This window comes from Balaenoptera acutorostrata, chromosome 1, assembly GCF_949987535.1.
Source record: "Balaenoptera acutorostrata chromosome 1, mBalAcu1.1, whole genome shotgun sequence".
NCBI lineage: Eukaryota > Metazoa > Chordata > Mammalia > Artiodactyla > Balaenopteridae > Balaenoptera > Balaenoptera acutorostrata.
Window position 1 is genome coordinate 167042367 of NC_080064.1, and position 16921 is coordinate 167059287.

Genomic DNA, 16921 nt, shown 5'->3' on the forward strand with positions numbered 1-16921 from the left:
GTTTGCGTGAACCTGTGTAGACAATGGTTGGAGCTCACTGAGCCAGCTGTGGGGCAGGAATGAGATACAGGTGTGAGAATCTGGAGTGAGCATAGTTACCACATGATAACCTGGGGAGAGCAGTCCAGGCAGAAGGGACAGAAGGTGCAAAGGCACTGTAGCCTTTTTGTACTTTTGTCTTATAATTTTTCAAAATGATAAAGGAAGGATGCACCAGCCCCCAGATACAGAATTCTGAGTTCTGCAAATGAAGCCAGTAGCTATCCAGAGCTGGAGAGGCCTGAAGGGAAGTGCATGGTGAACCCCTGATGTGCTGCAGGGGCCCCTGCTCTCGGCTGTCTTCCTTGGCCATCCCAGCCACGTGGCCATTCATTAGTCCATCAAACCCTCGCTGGGCAGCTACTATGTGCCAGGCCCGGTGCTTAGTGCCTGGGATGCAGGGTAAAGATAAGACAAGCTCTCTGCCCTCTAGATGCTCGCTAGGGAGGGAGGAAGACAGAATTGGTTTTGAAACCAGACAAATTCTGGATCTGAAGCCCTGCTTCCCACTTATTACCCAGGTCAAGGTGTTTGTTCTGAGCCTCAGTTTCCCCATCTGTAGACTATACAGCCTTATTCATGGAGTTAATACAGGGATCAAAGGGGACTACAGATGCAAGCACCCAGTGCCTCGTACAGAGCGCGGCTTCATGAGCAAAAGCTGCTGGCAGCTCCGCCAGCCCAGGGGGGTGGAGTGGGGAGCGCTTTGTTGCTTCATCCCTGAGCTGCTATGTAAAAGTTTTCATGGAGAGAGCAGAAAAGAGCAATTTTGAAGAGTGTTTAAAACCCTTTGCAGATTAAAATATTACCCAATCTGACCCCCACCCCTGGGGGCTGTCATAGCCCCACTGCATCCTCCAGCTTCCAAAGACCCCCTTCACCCCCAGACACTCCTGGAGGGCTTGGGGTAAGAAGGACCACACGCAGACAGCGCCCAGCACCGTGATCTCCAGGGCCTTTATTCAGGAAAGTACAGAGAATCTGCAGTCTGTTTGACAGGCACTGTGCGGGGGTTTGTAACAGCTCAGTTTTCTCCAAAGGTGTGGCGGGGAGAGGGGTGCAGAAGGAAGGAGGACGTTCAGGGGAGTTCTCTCCTCCAGAAAAAGGCACTGGCAGGGGGTGAGCACCCTGCTTCTTCCCAAGCAACGGCCTGGGTTATATACACACGGGAGTTGACCAGATGCAGAGAAACTCAAAGCTAAATACAGCGAAGCGGGGAAAGAGTCCATGGCGGAGGGTGGCGGGGTAGGGTGGGAGGATGGCCAGGGCTGCATCCGGCTCTTTCCATTGGGTGGGAAAGGAAATTCAGAAGGAAGGCAAAGCTTTAAAGGAGAAACAGAATCCAGCCTCTCAGACTTAGTGTTTTGTGCAATTAAAAAAACCCAACAAAATAAATATAACTTAAAAACTTCTTACATGACACTAAAGGCACATCTGGGACAAGCAGTTGAGATACCTCCCTCCACTGCTGAGCAGTGCTGAACCCCAAGAGCCCCGGGGCCCCATGGTGACAGGGCAGAAAGGGCACCCACTCACCTGTGCGCAGGTGTGCACACCTCGTCCCACCCTCCTGGCACCTGCACGGCCGGGACCCAAGGAGTCCCTGCCTGGACCAGGCTGGCTGGGGAAGGTTTTCAGACCGCCTAGGCAGGGGTTCTGGGAAATCACATTCCAGGATCCATCTATCCCGCTGGGTTAAGGGAGTGGGGGACAGAGGGGAGAATGGGTTGAGAGAGAGAGTAGGTGTGCAGGAGAACTAGCATGGGAAATACAAAACCCCCAAACCCCTAATAGCATAACCCTAGAAAGATGCCACTTTCTACCATTCACATATATACTGTAACTCAAAGCAAAGGATCACCAGTAAGAGGCCCGATGGGCCTCCTTTAATGAACAAGTCACTTGCATATTAGCACATTGTTTGCAAACAACTGGTGCCTGCTTAAAGTGCTTGGAAAGTTTGTTCTCTTAAATTGGTTACGCTGGTCCCCTGTAATTTTTGTTCATAGCATTAATTTGCTTTAGCAAACTTTTTTCATAGATAGAATGAGGGTAACTTGGCCAGCCCATAGTTGTAGAACTTTTACATCTGAATTAATGATGTCCCTTCCCCACAGACAGGAGCAGCCCAGACCCCCGGGGTCCCTTCTGACCCAGCTGACTACAGCTCCCAAGACCCCGGGCTGACTTTGGTGCTTCTGCCTTCTAGGGTCATGTGGTGTCACAAGGTCTCTCGTGCTCAGCCGGGAGGGGGTGTGACCTTTAGCAAGGCAGCCCACACAGGAGCTCACTGCTGTTTTGAACAAGAGCCAGGAAGTTCAAAAGTGATTTCCATTTTTAAACTCTGTACTTATGCATCCTCATGTGTCCCACCCTCTGCCCCCACCAACCGTCACTCACCCAGCATGAAAAGGGAAACGAACGTGTCACGTGGGCAAGTTGACAGTTCCCCCAGAGACCCTGCGGTGACAGGGGGCAGCCCAGGAAGGCTTCCCTCTGGATTGGTCCTCCAGGCACACACCCCTGGGGACACATCATCTCCAAGTGTCCCTGGAGCAGCTCCCTGCAGAGCAATGGGTCCAACCTCTGACAGCAAAGGTGAACACCTGGGGCCCAGCTCCAAATGGCCAAAGAGCTGGACTTTTGTTCTTTACAACTCACGCAAATTTACATTCTTCTCAATAATATAGGCCTACTTGCTTTACAATTAAAATAAGGCTTACAGTTGGTTCCTTGTGAATCTTCAAGCAACCTAGGGACCCCAGGAAGAGATGCCTGGCACCCTCCACATACTCTGGAAGCTGCTCACACCGTATCTGGGAAGCGGGTCTAAGCCTTTCAGGCTGTTAAGACTTATTTCGGGGCCGGGGTGGGGGAATGATGGCGGTAAGCCAGCCTCCTGCCTCCTCCCTGCGTAGCACTGGCCTGGAGCTCTGCCCCATAACTGCTGGGGACCCTGGGCCTCACGAGCATCCTGGGTTTGCAGCAGGTGGACCACCTGGCACCAGGAAGTTGGGAGGCGAGGGGACAGGAGAGGAATGTCCTTGGCAGGTTCTGTCTTTTTTCCCCTGGGGCTGCCTGGGCCCTGGCCCACTGCCATCCAGCCCTGAGGACCCTGTCACAGCAAGGTGGGGAGTGGGGGGTACGAGTGGCTCTGGGGGTTGGGTGGCATCCCTGGAAGCTCAGGTTTGCAGAACGTCCCTCTGAATTCACGGGCGAAAATCAGAGAGGGAGAACACAGCTCCTACCTGCCCACTCCTCGGAAGGCCAATGTCAGAGAGCACAGTCAGGTTGGATCTGGACTTCTGGCTCCTGGGTCTGTCCCAGTGCCCGAGGGTTTCAATACCGGATGGGTGGGGTCTCTGCTTTAGCAGCCCTACAAAGGCCACCACGGCATCTCTCGGAGTCCCTAGGCTGCTAAGCAGAGGGTACTTTATTCATGGCCAACGTTCTGTTCCCAGTGGTTTTGTGCCCCAAATACCAGAAAGCCTGGCACCAGGCACCTGTTTTTACAGCACCAGCCCATCCCCAGGCTGAGAGGATGGGGCAGGAACAGGCTGTGCCGAACAGTGGTGCCAATGGCACTGGCCACCAGGGGGCAGCAGGCCCTCACAGGTAACCTGCCCAGAGGCTTGGGGTGGGGGGGCTCTTCTGTTAGGGTCCCCTCTGGAGCCAGGAACCCCATGGCTACCTGAACCTCCCTCCAGATCTAAACCCTACTGACCTCCCTGCAGGCGGCCAAGCCTGGGTTTGGGCATTTCTCTGCTAGTAGGAGATCCTATTGAGAAAGCAAAATGGAAGCCCCTGCTCCAAACCCTTCAATCAGGCAGTTAACTAGAAAATCTCATCTCATCTCGTCTACAAAGTGTCTTGTAGTGCCGTTCGGGAGGGTCAGTTCTAGGGCTTGCACCCAGGTGGAAGTGAAGGAAAAATTCAGAAGGAGAAGGGAAGCAAGGGGGAGGAGAGGCCAGGGTGGCAACGAGGTGGGGCAGAGGGGGGCCTCAGGAGAGGGGGGCGCCCGGGCACATTTCCGTCAGGATGTCTATGAGGTTGTTCAGACCCGACAGGTAGCCGTCCTCCCGGTTCCCTTCCTGCCACGGGATGTCGTGCTGCAGGGTCTGGCCCTCGGGCAGGGGCGTGGTTTTCCCAAAGTCGATCATCCACACCTTGGCCTGTTCCTTCTTGTCGTGGATGAAGAGGAGGGAGCTGCCGATGACCTGGAGGGGAGCAGGGAGGTGAGGCGGGGAAGGGCTGGGGCCCTGTCCTGCCCTCCAGACAGCAAGCGGGCACCTTAGGGGGGCTTGGAAAAGCCTGAGACCTCGGTGAAGTGGAGCGAGCTTTGCTCAGCCGATGGGCTCTGTCCCCCATTCTCACCTGAGCAGCAGAGCCTGCCCGAGTGGCCACGCCATGGACGGAGGACATGGGACCCAGAACAGTGACCGCCCACACCGCCAGGGAGGACTGTCCAGGAGGGCAGACCCCGTCCCCATCCCCCAGTCCCAACCTGCACACTTTCCTCTATTTCTAGACCACAGCTAACCCATCCCTCGGCACCACTGAGTCCTCTCCAACTCCCCGAGGGGAAGGTGCCAAGGAGATGCCACACGCCTGTCTGCGGGGAGACCGGAAAGGACCCTGTCCCAAGGCACTCACAGCCCCCGGGGAGGGTGGGCCGTCAGGCCCAGGTCACCCCCAGCCCGGAGCACACCTGCTGCAAGTCCTGGGCAGACAGGGCTTCTGAGGCTGGTCTTTGCCCACGGTCTCTGCCAGGGACAGCGGGCACCAAGACCCCTCCCTGCTGTGGGCCAGGTCAGAGCACCTGCGCGGGGTAAGGCGCTTTCCCAAATATGAACACACCCTCCAACCCCCTGGGTCACCTGTGTGAGGCCCGAAGGAGACATGGGGGTGTGGGGAGGCGCTGAAGTGTCATTCTAGCTCCCAGGGCCCCGGCCAGGGCAGGGAAGACCCCCTGGACATGCTGAGCCCAGAGAAGGGGGCATTCTCTTCCCAGATGGAAAAAAGCAGAAGCCCCAGCTAATTTGACCTCGGTCTAGACCTGAAGTTTCCAAGTGAAACTCCAGAAAGAGTATAGCAAAACAGTTTTTCAGGAAATAACAGCAAAGTGCTGAAGAAGGGAGGGCAAAGCTGTGAGACGAAGCCTGAGACTGCCAAGTGGGCAGCCGCGGGTCCTTCCGTCCACGCAGGAGGTCATGCGCGGCTCTTCGGCCTCAGGTCCTTTCAGCCTTGGCCCCAGGCTGTCCCCCAGAGAAAGCAGGCCAGCTGGAGGAAGTTCTGCAGGCTGCGCAAAGCTGAGAAGGCAGAGACCCCAGGAGAAGCCAAGCACCCAGGGACACTGGGCTTCAGCGAGGACAAAGGGAGAAGAGGGCATTTCCAGAATGGCCGGACCCAGTGCAGCTACACAGGGCAGAGCCAGGCCGAGCCGGCCCTCCGTATGCCCCACTCCTTCCTTATGGGCGGCCCGTCTAGGAACAAGCAGGTCTACTAGCACGGGGGTCAGGCCCACAGCTCAGGCAGGCGTGCCCAGGGGTCGTGGCCAACCACATGGAACACGGCTCTCTGTCCCCGAGGACAAAGCCCAACACCTACCTCATGGCACTTGAAGAAGGGAGAGACTTCCAGGGTGGCCCGAATGTCCTTCAGCCGGTCCCGGTAGGCGATCTGGGAACAGAAAGATGACCAGATTTTTAAACACGTGGGTGTGGGAGGTGGATTTTAGGTGCTATTTGGCCCATTAGAGTCTCTGAGCGTCAGCGTGAGAGGGCCTTACACTCTGATTATTCCCACCTCCTCATCTAGAAATGAAGAAACTGAGGCCCAAAGAAGGTGGAGCAGCTGGGGCCCTGGTCCCATGCTCCCTCCACTGCTTTGTGACAGGAGGCGCGGTTGGGGACGGGGGAGCGGGGGACAGTTCCCGAACAGCCGGGAGGCCTCCAGGAGCCCCTCGCAAGAGGGTTAAGTCTATTCTGGAACGCCAGCAGTGTGGAGGCAGCACCCAGAGAGCCCGGTTGCCATGGTGCTTGTCTTCCTGATACAAACTTCAGTGCCCTGAACTCTTGAAAAGGACAGAATAGGAGAGCCAGAGCCACAAATATCTCTGCCAGTGGCCTCTCCACAGAGCTGTGCTGGCCCTGGGGGTGCCCACCCTCCCCAGGGGCCGCGAGGGAAGCATGTCGCACACAGGCACATAGGGTCCCTTGACACCCATTTGAAGCAGCGCCAGCCTGGGGCTCAGGACCAGGAATAATCCCTCTCGTCTGGGTGCAGGCAGCGCGCGTTCTGTGGCAAACTCCGCTGAGGAGCTGGAATCCTCCCCGGCCGCTGACCCGGAGTCCAGAGGCTCCAGCTATGGAAGAGTTGGGGTGCCTGCCCCGTGACTGAAGCCTCGGCTCTTACCACGGGCCAAGCGAAGTCTCCCAGCTGGAAAAGGGGGGTAGGGAAACTCCCCAGTTCCAGCCGGTGCTGAGTCTCCTTGGAGAAAGGCTGTCTGGGTCCAGCCCTCCCCACTCAGCATCCCGGGAGCCTGTGCAGGGGAAGGTGCCTCTCACAGGCGCTCCAGGGCTCAGGTCCCTGGTGCACCCAGGTCTCTGACTGTCCTTGGGGTGTGGCGACTCAACACACCCTACCTCAGCTGATCCCAGCGCTCAGAGCGTCCGTCCAGCAGCCTGCCTGCGGCGAATGAAGTCACTTTGTCGTGAACTTCTGCCACCCACACCTCCAGGCTCAGAGAGCCCATCAGTTCTGGCTGGGGAGGGTGACGCGGCACCTCGCCCCGCAATGCCCGCACACCTCCCTCACTCAGTCTCAGCCTGGTGGAGGCCCAGCCAGGTCTAGAAGCGCAGGGACCAGCAGGCTGCCGGCCCACCTGGGTGTGAGCTCCAGCTCCCCCTTTCCTAGCTGTGTGCCCTGGACCTCTCAGTCTCCTCATCTGTAAAATGGGGACACGGATGCCAACCCGCTGCAGAGGGCTGCTACGAGGGTTTGGTGAGCACTTGGCACAATACTTGGCCTGCAGCGGGTGCTAGAGGAATAGGGGGTGCTAGAGGAATACAGCATCGGGGGTGCTAGAGGAATACAGCATGGGAAAGGGTTGCTCTGAAGGGGATGGAGACTTTTTTCGGGAGCTGAGCTGCTGGCTAAGGGAAAGAGTGAGTGCGTGTTCACCCGCTGGACGGGCTGACAACCACACCACCTCCCTCTTCACCTTCCAAGCAGAAGTTTGGGGCCAGGGTTTTCTGTGTGGGAACCTTGGCTCCGTCTCGGGCTGGGCAAGAACTTCCAGAGGGGGCGCAGCTACCCACCCCTGCCCGGAGACCACACGGCCCGACCCCTTCACAAGGGGCACCCGACTCACCAGGATGTTCCGGTTTCCTTTAGTGAATTCTCTGAAGGCCTCGATCACCTGCTCCCTCGTTTTGGTCTTCTTGAAGTCCCGGTTCACGGAGCCGTCTTCTTTCTGAGAAGGAGAATGACCCAGTGCCTCAGAGCCATGAGCCCCAGGCAGCCAGGTGCCCACACGGGGCACAAGGAGGCAGGCGCCGCGTGGTCAACGCGACGGCACGGCACGGGGGAGCCTGTCCTGCGCCCTGGCTGAGAACAAAGGTGGTGGCACCAGTGTCCCAGGCAGAGTAAACGGCATTAGGAAGGCCCGGAGGCACGAGGGGCGCTTGGGCCAAGACTGGAGGAGCGAGGCTGCGGGGCCCGCCCGTCCATCCTGAGGGTCCTGAGTGTGAGCAGCAGGGGGCTGAGGGAGGTGCACGGGCCTCTGCTCCCACGAGGGGCCGGGTCCCTGGAACCGGGGTGCCTGAAAGTCCCTGCTGCCCAGGGACACCCTCCCTCACCACAGGAGAGAGGCGCTCCTCGCCCCAAGTTCAGCTCGATTCCCTTTGTAATGGAAGGTCTCTTACTTAGGTCCCCTGCAGGCGAAGACGTAACACAGCCCATCCTGCTCCCTGCCCCACCCAGCGCACGGAATGGCTCTCTTTCCTGAGCCCAGTACTATGTCTGTTCCAGGCTGTTCAGGCAGCACCTGGGGCTTAGCATCTCTACGAGGAAAGCTGTTCTTTAAGATCAAAGGGTGAGAAAGGCTGGCTCCACTAGGCCCCCGGACGTGCGTCTGTGCACCAGCAGGGTGGAGCCGAGCACTGTCACTGCCTCTGCAAGAACAGGCAGGACCCTGGGCAGAGGGAGAGAGCCGAGGGCCGGGCCTTCCCCACAGGGGTCTCTGCAGGGCCTTTCCTGGACCAGGGACGGGGGAGGCGGGGGGTTGCTGGTGAAGGCAGCTGGCTTCTTTCGGAGCTGGTGGCCCTCAGCCCGAGAAGATGGGCTGTTGGCCGTTCCTGCAGCTGGACAGTGGACAGAGACCAGGAGATCCAGCGAGAGATGGAGAGAGAGGTCGAGGGAAAAGCAGACTGTTTCAGACAGATACAGAAAGGAACGGAGCACTGAGAGGAAGAGGACGAGCGTATAATTTACTCTCACACTGGATCCAAAAAAACAGCAAAAGCCGATTTCAGAAGACAGGGGCGGGGCAGATGGCTTTCTCAGCCTGGAGATCGTAAAGCAGCTGTCACAGGGGAAGGTGAAAACTTTGCCCCACTCGAAACCATCGGCAGCGAGGCACTGCCCCGCAGAAACTTCCAGCCAATGCCATCGGCAAGGAGGCTGTCCTGGCTTCTCTCGCTTGTGAGTCAGGGCTCCCCGCTGCCCTACTCTGACTCGAGGGCTGGCCAACGTGGGCCAAGAATGGGCAGAGAACAGAAACCCGAGTACGCTCGGACTGCCCTCTGCTTGAGAGGGACGGCTGCCAGAGACCGAGGGGCCACGCCTCACAGCCCTGCTCCTTGGGGTGAAGCGTGTGTCTGAGCCGGCTCTCAAACAGAACAGCAAAGGAGGCGTGTAGGAGCCTGGGTCTAGGGAGCGCATTCTCAGGCCCTTCTTGGGAGAGTGAAGAGGAAAGAAAAGAGAATGAGGTGGCCCAGACGTTGGGGGTGGCCTCGGTGCAGCCTCCCCAGGGGGCTTGGTGACGCGTAGGAGCAGCGCCTGGTCCTGCCCCCCAGGCAGATGGCTCGGATGTCAAAGGCCGCCGCACGCTCCCTCCCTTGGCTGCATCTCACTGCCAGTCCTGATTTTCGGGCCCTGGGCAGAATGAGCTGGCTCCCGGCACTGGCACCCAGCGAGCGTGCTGCCTCCTGGGTGGGTTCTCAGTGCTGGGCATGGTCTGGGCTAAACGTAGGGTCCCCAGCAGAGGGCTCAACGCTGGGCGAGGCTAGAAGCCACCCCTGCTCCAAGGCCCCAGCCCCCTACAAGGCCATCGCACCCAGACCCAGACCAAGGAGTAAGCCAATTTCCCCCAATGTCTGTCCCTGTGGCTGGCTGCCCAGGCCCTGGGCCCGTAGGGGGAGGAATCTTACAGCCTCCGTAGGGTCTTGAGAGCAGCCAGGACCGCTGGGTGAATGCTGTTGGAGCCCAAGGACTCAGTCCCTTCCCCAACCAGGAGCGGGGCGGCTCAGGCAGCCTCAGGCCACTGCTGGCTGTCCTCACCTTGATGCCCTCGATCCTGAACCCGAGTGTGGCCGTGGAGCTGATGGTCTCCCTCCACTGCATGTACCGCGGCTTGGTCACAGCCCGCTGGGCTTTCTCCTCCTCGGTAGGGGCCTCTGGGTCCACCTCAATCATCTTCTGGTACATGTCCTTCCGGAGGCTGGGCTTCTTCCGGGCCTTGGTGAGCTCCTCCTCCAGGTAGGTCCTGGGAGGGAGGGGAAGCCACATGAGGGCCGCTGGCCGGAGCGCGGCCCACTGGTGCCCTGCCCGAGGGCTGCAGTCAGCTTGGTCAAGTCAGCCTCGTCCCGGACAGGCGCACATTTGGTTGGGCTGGGCCTGGCTGCTGACCGAGCACGGGCCAGCCTTGCCTAGTGGGAGCAGCTTCGTTCCGAGAGCACTGGGAAGGCCCGACAAAGCCCAAGGAGCTCTTCCTTCTAGGGCACCTCACAGGACCAGCAGAGGAGGGAGGAGGAGGGGCCGCTTGGCAACTCGTTCTGCTGGGGTGATGGTGGGGAAGGGGGCGGAGGGTAGGTCCGCTCAGGGTCCAGCTGTCACCCCACTTGGCTGCCTTCCACGAAGCGAGGGCCTCATAGCCCAGCACCTGTGTGAGTCGGGGAGCGCGTTTTGTCCACCCCACCCACCTCCCTGCTGCTCTGGCAGCCTAAGGGCTCTCTCCGAAGAGGGAACACCTTCAGGCCAGAAGGCCTCTGAAGTGGCCCCAGTGCTGGAGGGAGAAGCCCATGATGGGAGGGAAAGCCTCGGGGCTCTTTTTCTACCGCAGAGATGGGCTGGGCTCTTCCTGCCCCTTGGACCCCAGGCCTCAAGACAATGTGGCCAAGTAAACTGTTCACCACCCTGCCCTCCGCACGGGCTGCGAGGGGACTGCAGGCCGAACTGGCAGGGGTCCCCTAGAAACTGGCAGAGGTAACAGGAGTGGGGACAGTACAGGATCTGGGCAGCCCGAGACCGGCTTCCTGGTCCCAGGCTGCCTCCCTGGCCCCCTTTGCCAACGGGGTGAGTCACCCCTGCTGCACATCAGAGACGCCCACCCTCCTCCCTGCTCCTATTTTAAACTCCCCTTCTCCCCCACAGTGGGCTCAGCTGCTGCCTGTGACCCTTCCTGAAACAGGAATCCGCAATGTCAGTTGAGTAGAGGGAAGTCTTCTCCCTGGGCCCGTGTGCGTGGGCGTTGCCCACACGGCAGCCTGTGACAGCAGGCCCAGCCTCCACTCTCCATCTGTCCCCGGGGCCTTACTCTACCGCTTCCCACCATACCTCCAACCAGCCGGTTTGGGACCCAGAACAGACTGGTCAAATCCTTTAAAAGATAAGTTTCCAGAACCACCGTACCAACTCTTTCAAGAAAAAAGCAAATCCTTGGTGGTGAACTTGGGTCTGGTCATTTAGGACCTTCCAGCAGATGATGCAGACCATAAGGAGGTTCTGTCCTTGGTTGTGCCCTTGCACACACACACACGCGTGTGCATGCACACACTACTGTATGCACGCCCATGCACGCACACGTGCATGTACAAACACTACTGCGTGCAGAGCCAGGTCAGTGCTGATGAGCGCTACAGGGCAGAGCTGCGTGGCAGGCTGCTTTTGCATGGACTTGTGTCATGCTGGCCCATGTGTGTATTTGTGTGCGTGCTGTGTGGCGGGCAAAGGGTTTGCCATCCCCAATGCTCCTGAGTGCGCTGCAGGGGCCTGCGGGTGGGTGGGTGGTGCACTTCTGCAAAGAATTCTCAGTAGCTCCTTAAGCAGGAAGCAGGCCTCACTGTCAAATCCCTTTCCACGTGGGGCTTGCTCCAGAAAGGGCCTGTGCAGCTCAGTCTGGGCAGAGTTGCTCACCCTCTGGGAGAGGAAAGGGGCCGGGCAGAGAAGACCACAGGGGTCACGAGCCTGGTGGTGGGGTCAGGGGTCCACCGGGAGGTGAGCTGCAAAGCCTCCCCAACCCTGGTGTGCCGACACTGGCCCGGCCCACCTCGCCCACCCCAGCAGGAAGGTCACACGTCCATGAAGCCTGCTGGGTGAAGCCACAAGACTAAGTAAAGGCAGTGTTCCCCTCAGGAAGGCAGCCAGCCCATGGGGAGCCAACAGGTGATACACCAAAGCCACCCACTTCCCACCACGCTCTCTCCAACCTGCTTCCCACCAGGGCACAGGTGCTACAGACAGCTCTGGTTTCCACCTGCCAGCCCTGGTCCAGAGGTCAGGAAGACACTCCTGATTCTCCACGGCAGGCTACATGACACACAAGAGATACGGGGTCAAATCTAAGAAAATGCCCTAGAGCAATGTGAGCTTATGTCCGTGTGGCACTGGGGTCCCAAGACACCCCTCGTTAGGACACCGCAGGTGGCTGCATCACCTTTTCCTCGGGCCTCACCATGGCTGGGTCTGCTGACCAGCCAGCCCTTCCACCACTGTGACGAGTCTGTGACAAGTCTCAACCTCTCATGCCCCGGACTCAGGGTTTGTGGTGGCCCTGGGCTGCGGCCTCCTCCCTCTGGCAGGCACAGAACCCTTGGGGAGTGCCAGGCTGCAGCCCAGGCTCGACTGGTAGTCAGAGGCCTGGTGCAGAGGAGGTCTGTATGGCTGCCTGCCTGCGTGGCCCTGGGGAGTCCCTTGGCCTCTGGGGTCAAAGGTCCTCCTGCTCAGACTGGATGGTGGCCCATCTGCCAGGGCGGCTGTAAGGAGCACCCAGCGCTCAGAGTACAGAAGGGCCTCCACCCCGTCCTCAGGACCCGTGAGACAGGGAAGGGGGTGCTGGGGTGGGACTCGTTCTGGGGAGACCTACCTCCTCTCCTCCATCCGGGATCCTCACACACCTCCTCCCTCAGCCTCCAGGCGGCCCCGCCCAGGACTGGGTTAAACATGTCCCAGCCTTGCTGGTCACTCTGAGTCTCTCCTGAGAGCCCTGGGTGCAGTGGGACAGAAGCTCCAGGCAGCAGGGGGATGGGGCAGCCTTGGTAGGAGAAGGGGCTCCTGTCCCCAGCAGCCTCCAGGGAACAGACAGGCACCCCGGCAGCCTTTTAGGACGGACTGGCCACACGTTCTTCCCACAGGGTGTACTTTTCTTTGGCCCCCGTCTGAGTGAATACCGATCAGAATATTTATGTGTCTCCCCTTGAGAGGACACATCCTGGTGCATCACGGGAAGGCCTTCCAGGGACAGAAATAAGACTCTGGGGAGAGCAGTGGCCGAGTGGTGGCTGGAGGGACATTCTGTCTTCTCCCTGTGGGCTGGAGATGGTGAGACCCCTGGATGGAGGGAGGGAGAGGCTGGGGACAGTGCAAAGAGTGGGGTCTATATTTCCCCACCCCTTCGTCCCTGCCCTCGAGGCAAAGCCAAGGGAACACAGCGGGTCAGGCTGCAGGGTCAGGGTCTGATTTTATAACACAATTCCCAGGAGGAATGAGGAAGGAAGGAAAACTGACTGGCTTGGCCTGCTTCTTTCCACACACACACACCCTTTTCTCAAACTCCTCTTATAAGAAATAAAACTGCTTAAACCATCCAAAGCAAACGCAGGCTCCAGCTGTGAGCTCTGCGTCTCGGAGCCTGGTCTCCCTGGAGAGCGGCGGGCCGGATGGAGGAGGTCCACGTCTGGCCCTCCCGTCTGGGCACCTGCAGTCAGCGGCTCTCTGAGGCTTCAGAGGACTTCACCACCCGCTGACCTGCTGGGGAGGAGCTACTCCATGACTCCTGACACGGAATGGTCAGAGTTTGAGAGGAGATGAGAAAACCCTGCTGCCAAAGCAGGGCCCAGAGCTCAGGCACCCGGGGCTTGGGTCCTCCTGGCTCTGCCCTCCACCCTGCCCTGTCTTCTCCAGCCCGCTCCTCCCGCCTCCTTCCCTCCCAGGTCTTCTCTGGGCGGAGCCTGGTGGGGGTGGGGGACACCCATTTCCACACACATGCCCACATACCCATCTGGCCCTGTGCCCTGGACCACGCAGCCACTGGGCTGGGGTCACCGCCAGCCCCAGTCCAGAATGCGTGCGGCAAGCTGGTGACTGTTGTCAGGGCCTCTCACACTCCTCCCTCCTCCATTGCACCCTTATGACAGGCGCAAGTCTCTTTTGGCAAATCACCACAATCTGCTAACCGGCTCCCTCTTTGGCTCGGGGTTGGGGTGCAGGGCGGGGAGGGTGGGATGAGAACAGCCTCTACTCCAATCTCCCCCTCGCAGCCCACATTAACGGGAAGCCGCCCCCTGCTCCCCCCAGCAATCCCACCTGACCAGATGGGCAGTTCTCTCTGCCCTCTCCCTGGGGAGGCTCCACATCCACCAGGTCCCCTTTCTGGTCCCACCGGCTACCGGCTCCCGTCCCCTCCCCCGCCGGCCCCTGGCTCGCCAGAGAAGGGAAGGGGCCGTCCTGGGCAAAGCCAGCACATATGTGAGATGACCAGAGCGGGGTCCAACCAGACCCCTGGCCCGGCCTCGCCCACATGAGGCCTCAGGGACAGCCCAGAAAGCCTGGCCTCCTGGAAGCCTGGAATGCCGTGCCTGGTATCTGCCGCCCGGCCAGCTGGGGGCTGAGGGGCGGTGTGCCCCATCTGAGGAGCCTGGCTCACCTGACGCCCATCTTGCAGTCCATCACGCACGGCGAGTCAAAGTCGGCCAGCAGGTCGTCCATCTGGTTGTAGCGCTCCCCGTCCTTCACCACGTCCCCGTGGTAGGCAGGCACGTAGGGTTTCAGCACGTCGGCCATCAGCCGGTCCAGGCAGCGCTGCTCCGACTCACAGTGCTTCTTCAGAATCCTGCCATTGGCAGCCGCCTTGAAGCTCCCTGCAGAGCAAGGTGGGAGGAGGCCCTGGGTCCCCAGCCTGAGCCCTCCCCGCTGTGACCCCCGCCCCTGCCAGACACGCCCTCCGTCACAGGGCCCGGGCCTCTCGGGCATGCCGTGGAGCTTGCCAGCACGGGGCTGGAGGTGTGCCCAGGTCCCCACTGGGGGACCGAGCCCTTTAAGCGGAGTGGGTGCAAGTGCCCCCCGCCCCCGCCATGCCCTGACGGCAACTCTGGGCTGGTTCCCCGACTTCCCAGACCCCAGGCTCCTCCTCTGAAGATGGAAGTACACCAGTGCTCACCACTGGAGGGTGAGGAAGGCGAAGTGAGAGGTCTGCGCCAGGACCTATTCACCCCTCTCTGTGTGACTACCACCCCCCAACCCCACCGTCAACCCTGCTTCCCAGCCACGAAAGTGTCTCTGGTCTCAGTGGAGGAGAAGCCCTGACAGAACCGGATTTAGCGCCAGGAGAGGGAGACCGGCTGAGAAGCAGCGGTCCAAGGCTCTGCCCGGCTGGGCGGCGCTCCTTCTGAGCCACACCCTCAGGTAAGTATTGAGGGAGGGTGTCCATCCACCTGCCTTGGGGTCTGGGCCAACGTGGTTAAGGGTGTAAAAAAAAATGTCAGAACCTGTGCTGGCCTGAAGTCCACGGGCGGCCACTGAATTGTCCCCTGAGGACGATGCCCACCAAAGGACCACCATGAGTGGGCTAGACAGCTCTAGACACCCTCCCCTGTCACTGAGGGGCCACCTGGAGACCTCATGGCTAGCCCAGGGCGTGGCCACTGCAGCCAGTACTCCACTATGTCTTAACACTCTTGGGGCGACCTGCCTGCCTCTCCCACCAGCTACGAGCTCCTTGGGGGCAGACACTCTATCTGCATATGTACTGTCACCCAGAGGAGCACCTTGATGAGGGCATACAACAGGCACTCAGGGAAGCACTTGGCTTTGTCTCTTTGTCCCAGGTGACAAATGGCAGGCAAGCTATAAAGACTGATGACTTCATCTGTTTTATTGAGTTAAAATGGTTAGAGAGATTGAAAGAGACAGAGAGACTGAGGGGGGAAAGTGTGTGATTTGTGAAGAGGTGGCACAGACTGTGGAGAGGGTGGGTGTCCACGTGCATTTTCGAGGCGGTGTTAAGGCCCGTCTCTCAAGTACGCCTGCGACTGCAGACCACGAAGTCTCTCGGGGAGCACCTGTTCAGATGCTTCATCCCCGGGAGCATCCAGGGCCAGGCCCGTCCCCCACACACGCTGGACGCCTCCCCAGAGAGCTGGACATCGTGTCAGAAAGTCCGGGAGAGCTGTAGCTACCTGCGTGTCCTGCCAGCTGGATCCAGGGGTACTTCTTCTTGAAGGACATGACAAAGGGAGACCAATGCACCATGTTTTTTATTTTCCTCCATGATTTGCTCTAGAAACAAGCAAACGAAAAGCTCTACATTAGAAACAGAACGACTGCTTTCCGGTTAGGATGAATTCAAAACCAGGGAACCCCGCTGCCTGTGGCACAGGACAAGAGGTGAGTGCCGGGCCCACGGCACAGGCAGCTCTGAGGACTTCACCTCCATCAACTACGTGGCATGCATCTATGGGCTTTGCCCCATTCTACAAACAGGCTGAGTAAAACACCCAGAATCAAGGCGACAAATATCCGACAGGCTCTGGGAACAGAGGAAGGGAGGAGGGACAGAGTGTTCTCCATCCAGGGCGGACCCCATCCCACGCCACTCCCCCATCAGGGGACAACTAAACCCACACTGCCTTTCTTTGTGCCCCCTCTCAGTTTCCTCATCTGTCTAGTGAGGGATGGACAACTGGTCCCCCCCACGCTCTTTGGATCAGTGGACACTCTAGGACTCTGGAAAATGACCTCTTGCATCCCAACAGCAAGGGCCCCTCAGAGGAAGACTAGAGAGGCCACGGTCACCCAGCTGCAGCGTGTCACCTCCTACTGCATCTGCAGATGCGGTACCAGCAGAGGCACCTCTTGCCTGTGAGAGGTTTGAGGAGACTTTAAAGGGAACTCCCCGGGGACAGCAGTGCCTCCGAGGCTTTGGTGCACTCAGGGGTGAGCCAGCCCGCAGGACTCTCTCTCCACTGCACTTCTCCTTCTCAAGACATTTCTTAAGTAAAAACTCTGTGTGTGTGTGTGTGTGTGTGTGTGTGTGTGTGTGTAGGAGGGGCTCCTTGGGCAGAAAGGAGAACTAACATTTATTGAGCACCTTCTTATTTTATTTTCATAGCAAGCATGCAAGGTGATCATTGTTATTTCCATTTGCAGAACCCAAGCCTCAGACAAGTAAGTGATAAAGCCGCATTTAAACCTTCACCTATATGACTACTTTAAAGAAAATCCTTTTTATCCCCAGCTATACACATTTCTCTCTATAAAAATATCCCTAAGTTACTTTAATAAGACCGGGCTGTAGACATGAAGATCAAGTGCCCCTGAAGGGAGTGATGAGAAGTGAAGCATTTCAAGCTCCTGAGAAGCGGATCCCTGACCAGCAAAACCACAG

At 58.9% G+C, this 16921-nt stretch overlaps 1 protein-coding gene across 1 annotated transcript in view; it reads right to left on the minus strand.

Moving 5' to 3' along the window:
• Positions 1-977: 977 nt before the first annotated feature.
• ITPKB (inositol-trisphosphate 3-kinase B) overlaps positions 978-16921 on the minus strand; it is a 97700-nt gene continuing 81756 nt past the window's right edge. Inside the window, exons 3-8 of the mRNA XM_007167195.2 lie at positions 15714-15813; positions 14183-14396; positions 9601-9805; positions 7412-7513; positions 5647-5718; positions 978-4256 (exon numbers count right to left, since the gene is read on the minus strand). Coding sequence (XP_007167257.2) covers positions 4041-4256; positions 5647-5718; positions 7412-7513; positions 9601-9805; positions 14183-14396; positions 15714-15813 — 909 coding nt within the window. The 3' untranslated portion in view covers positions 978-4040. The remainder of the gene's footprint in view (positions 4257-5646; positions 5719-7411; positions 7514-9600; positions 9806-14182; positions 14397-15713; positions 15814-16921) is intronic.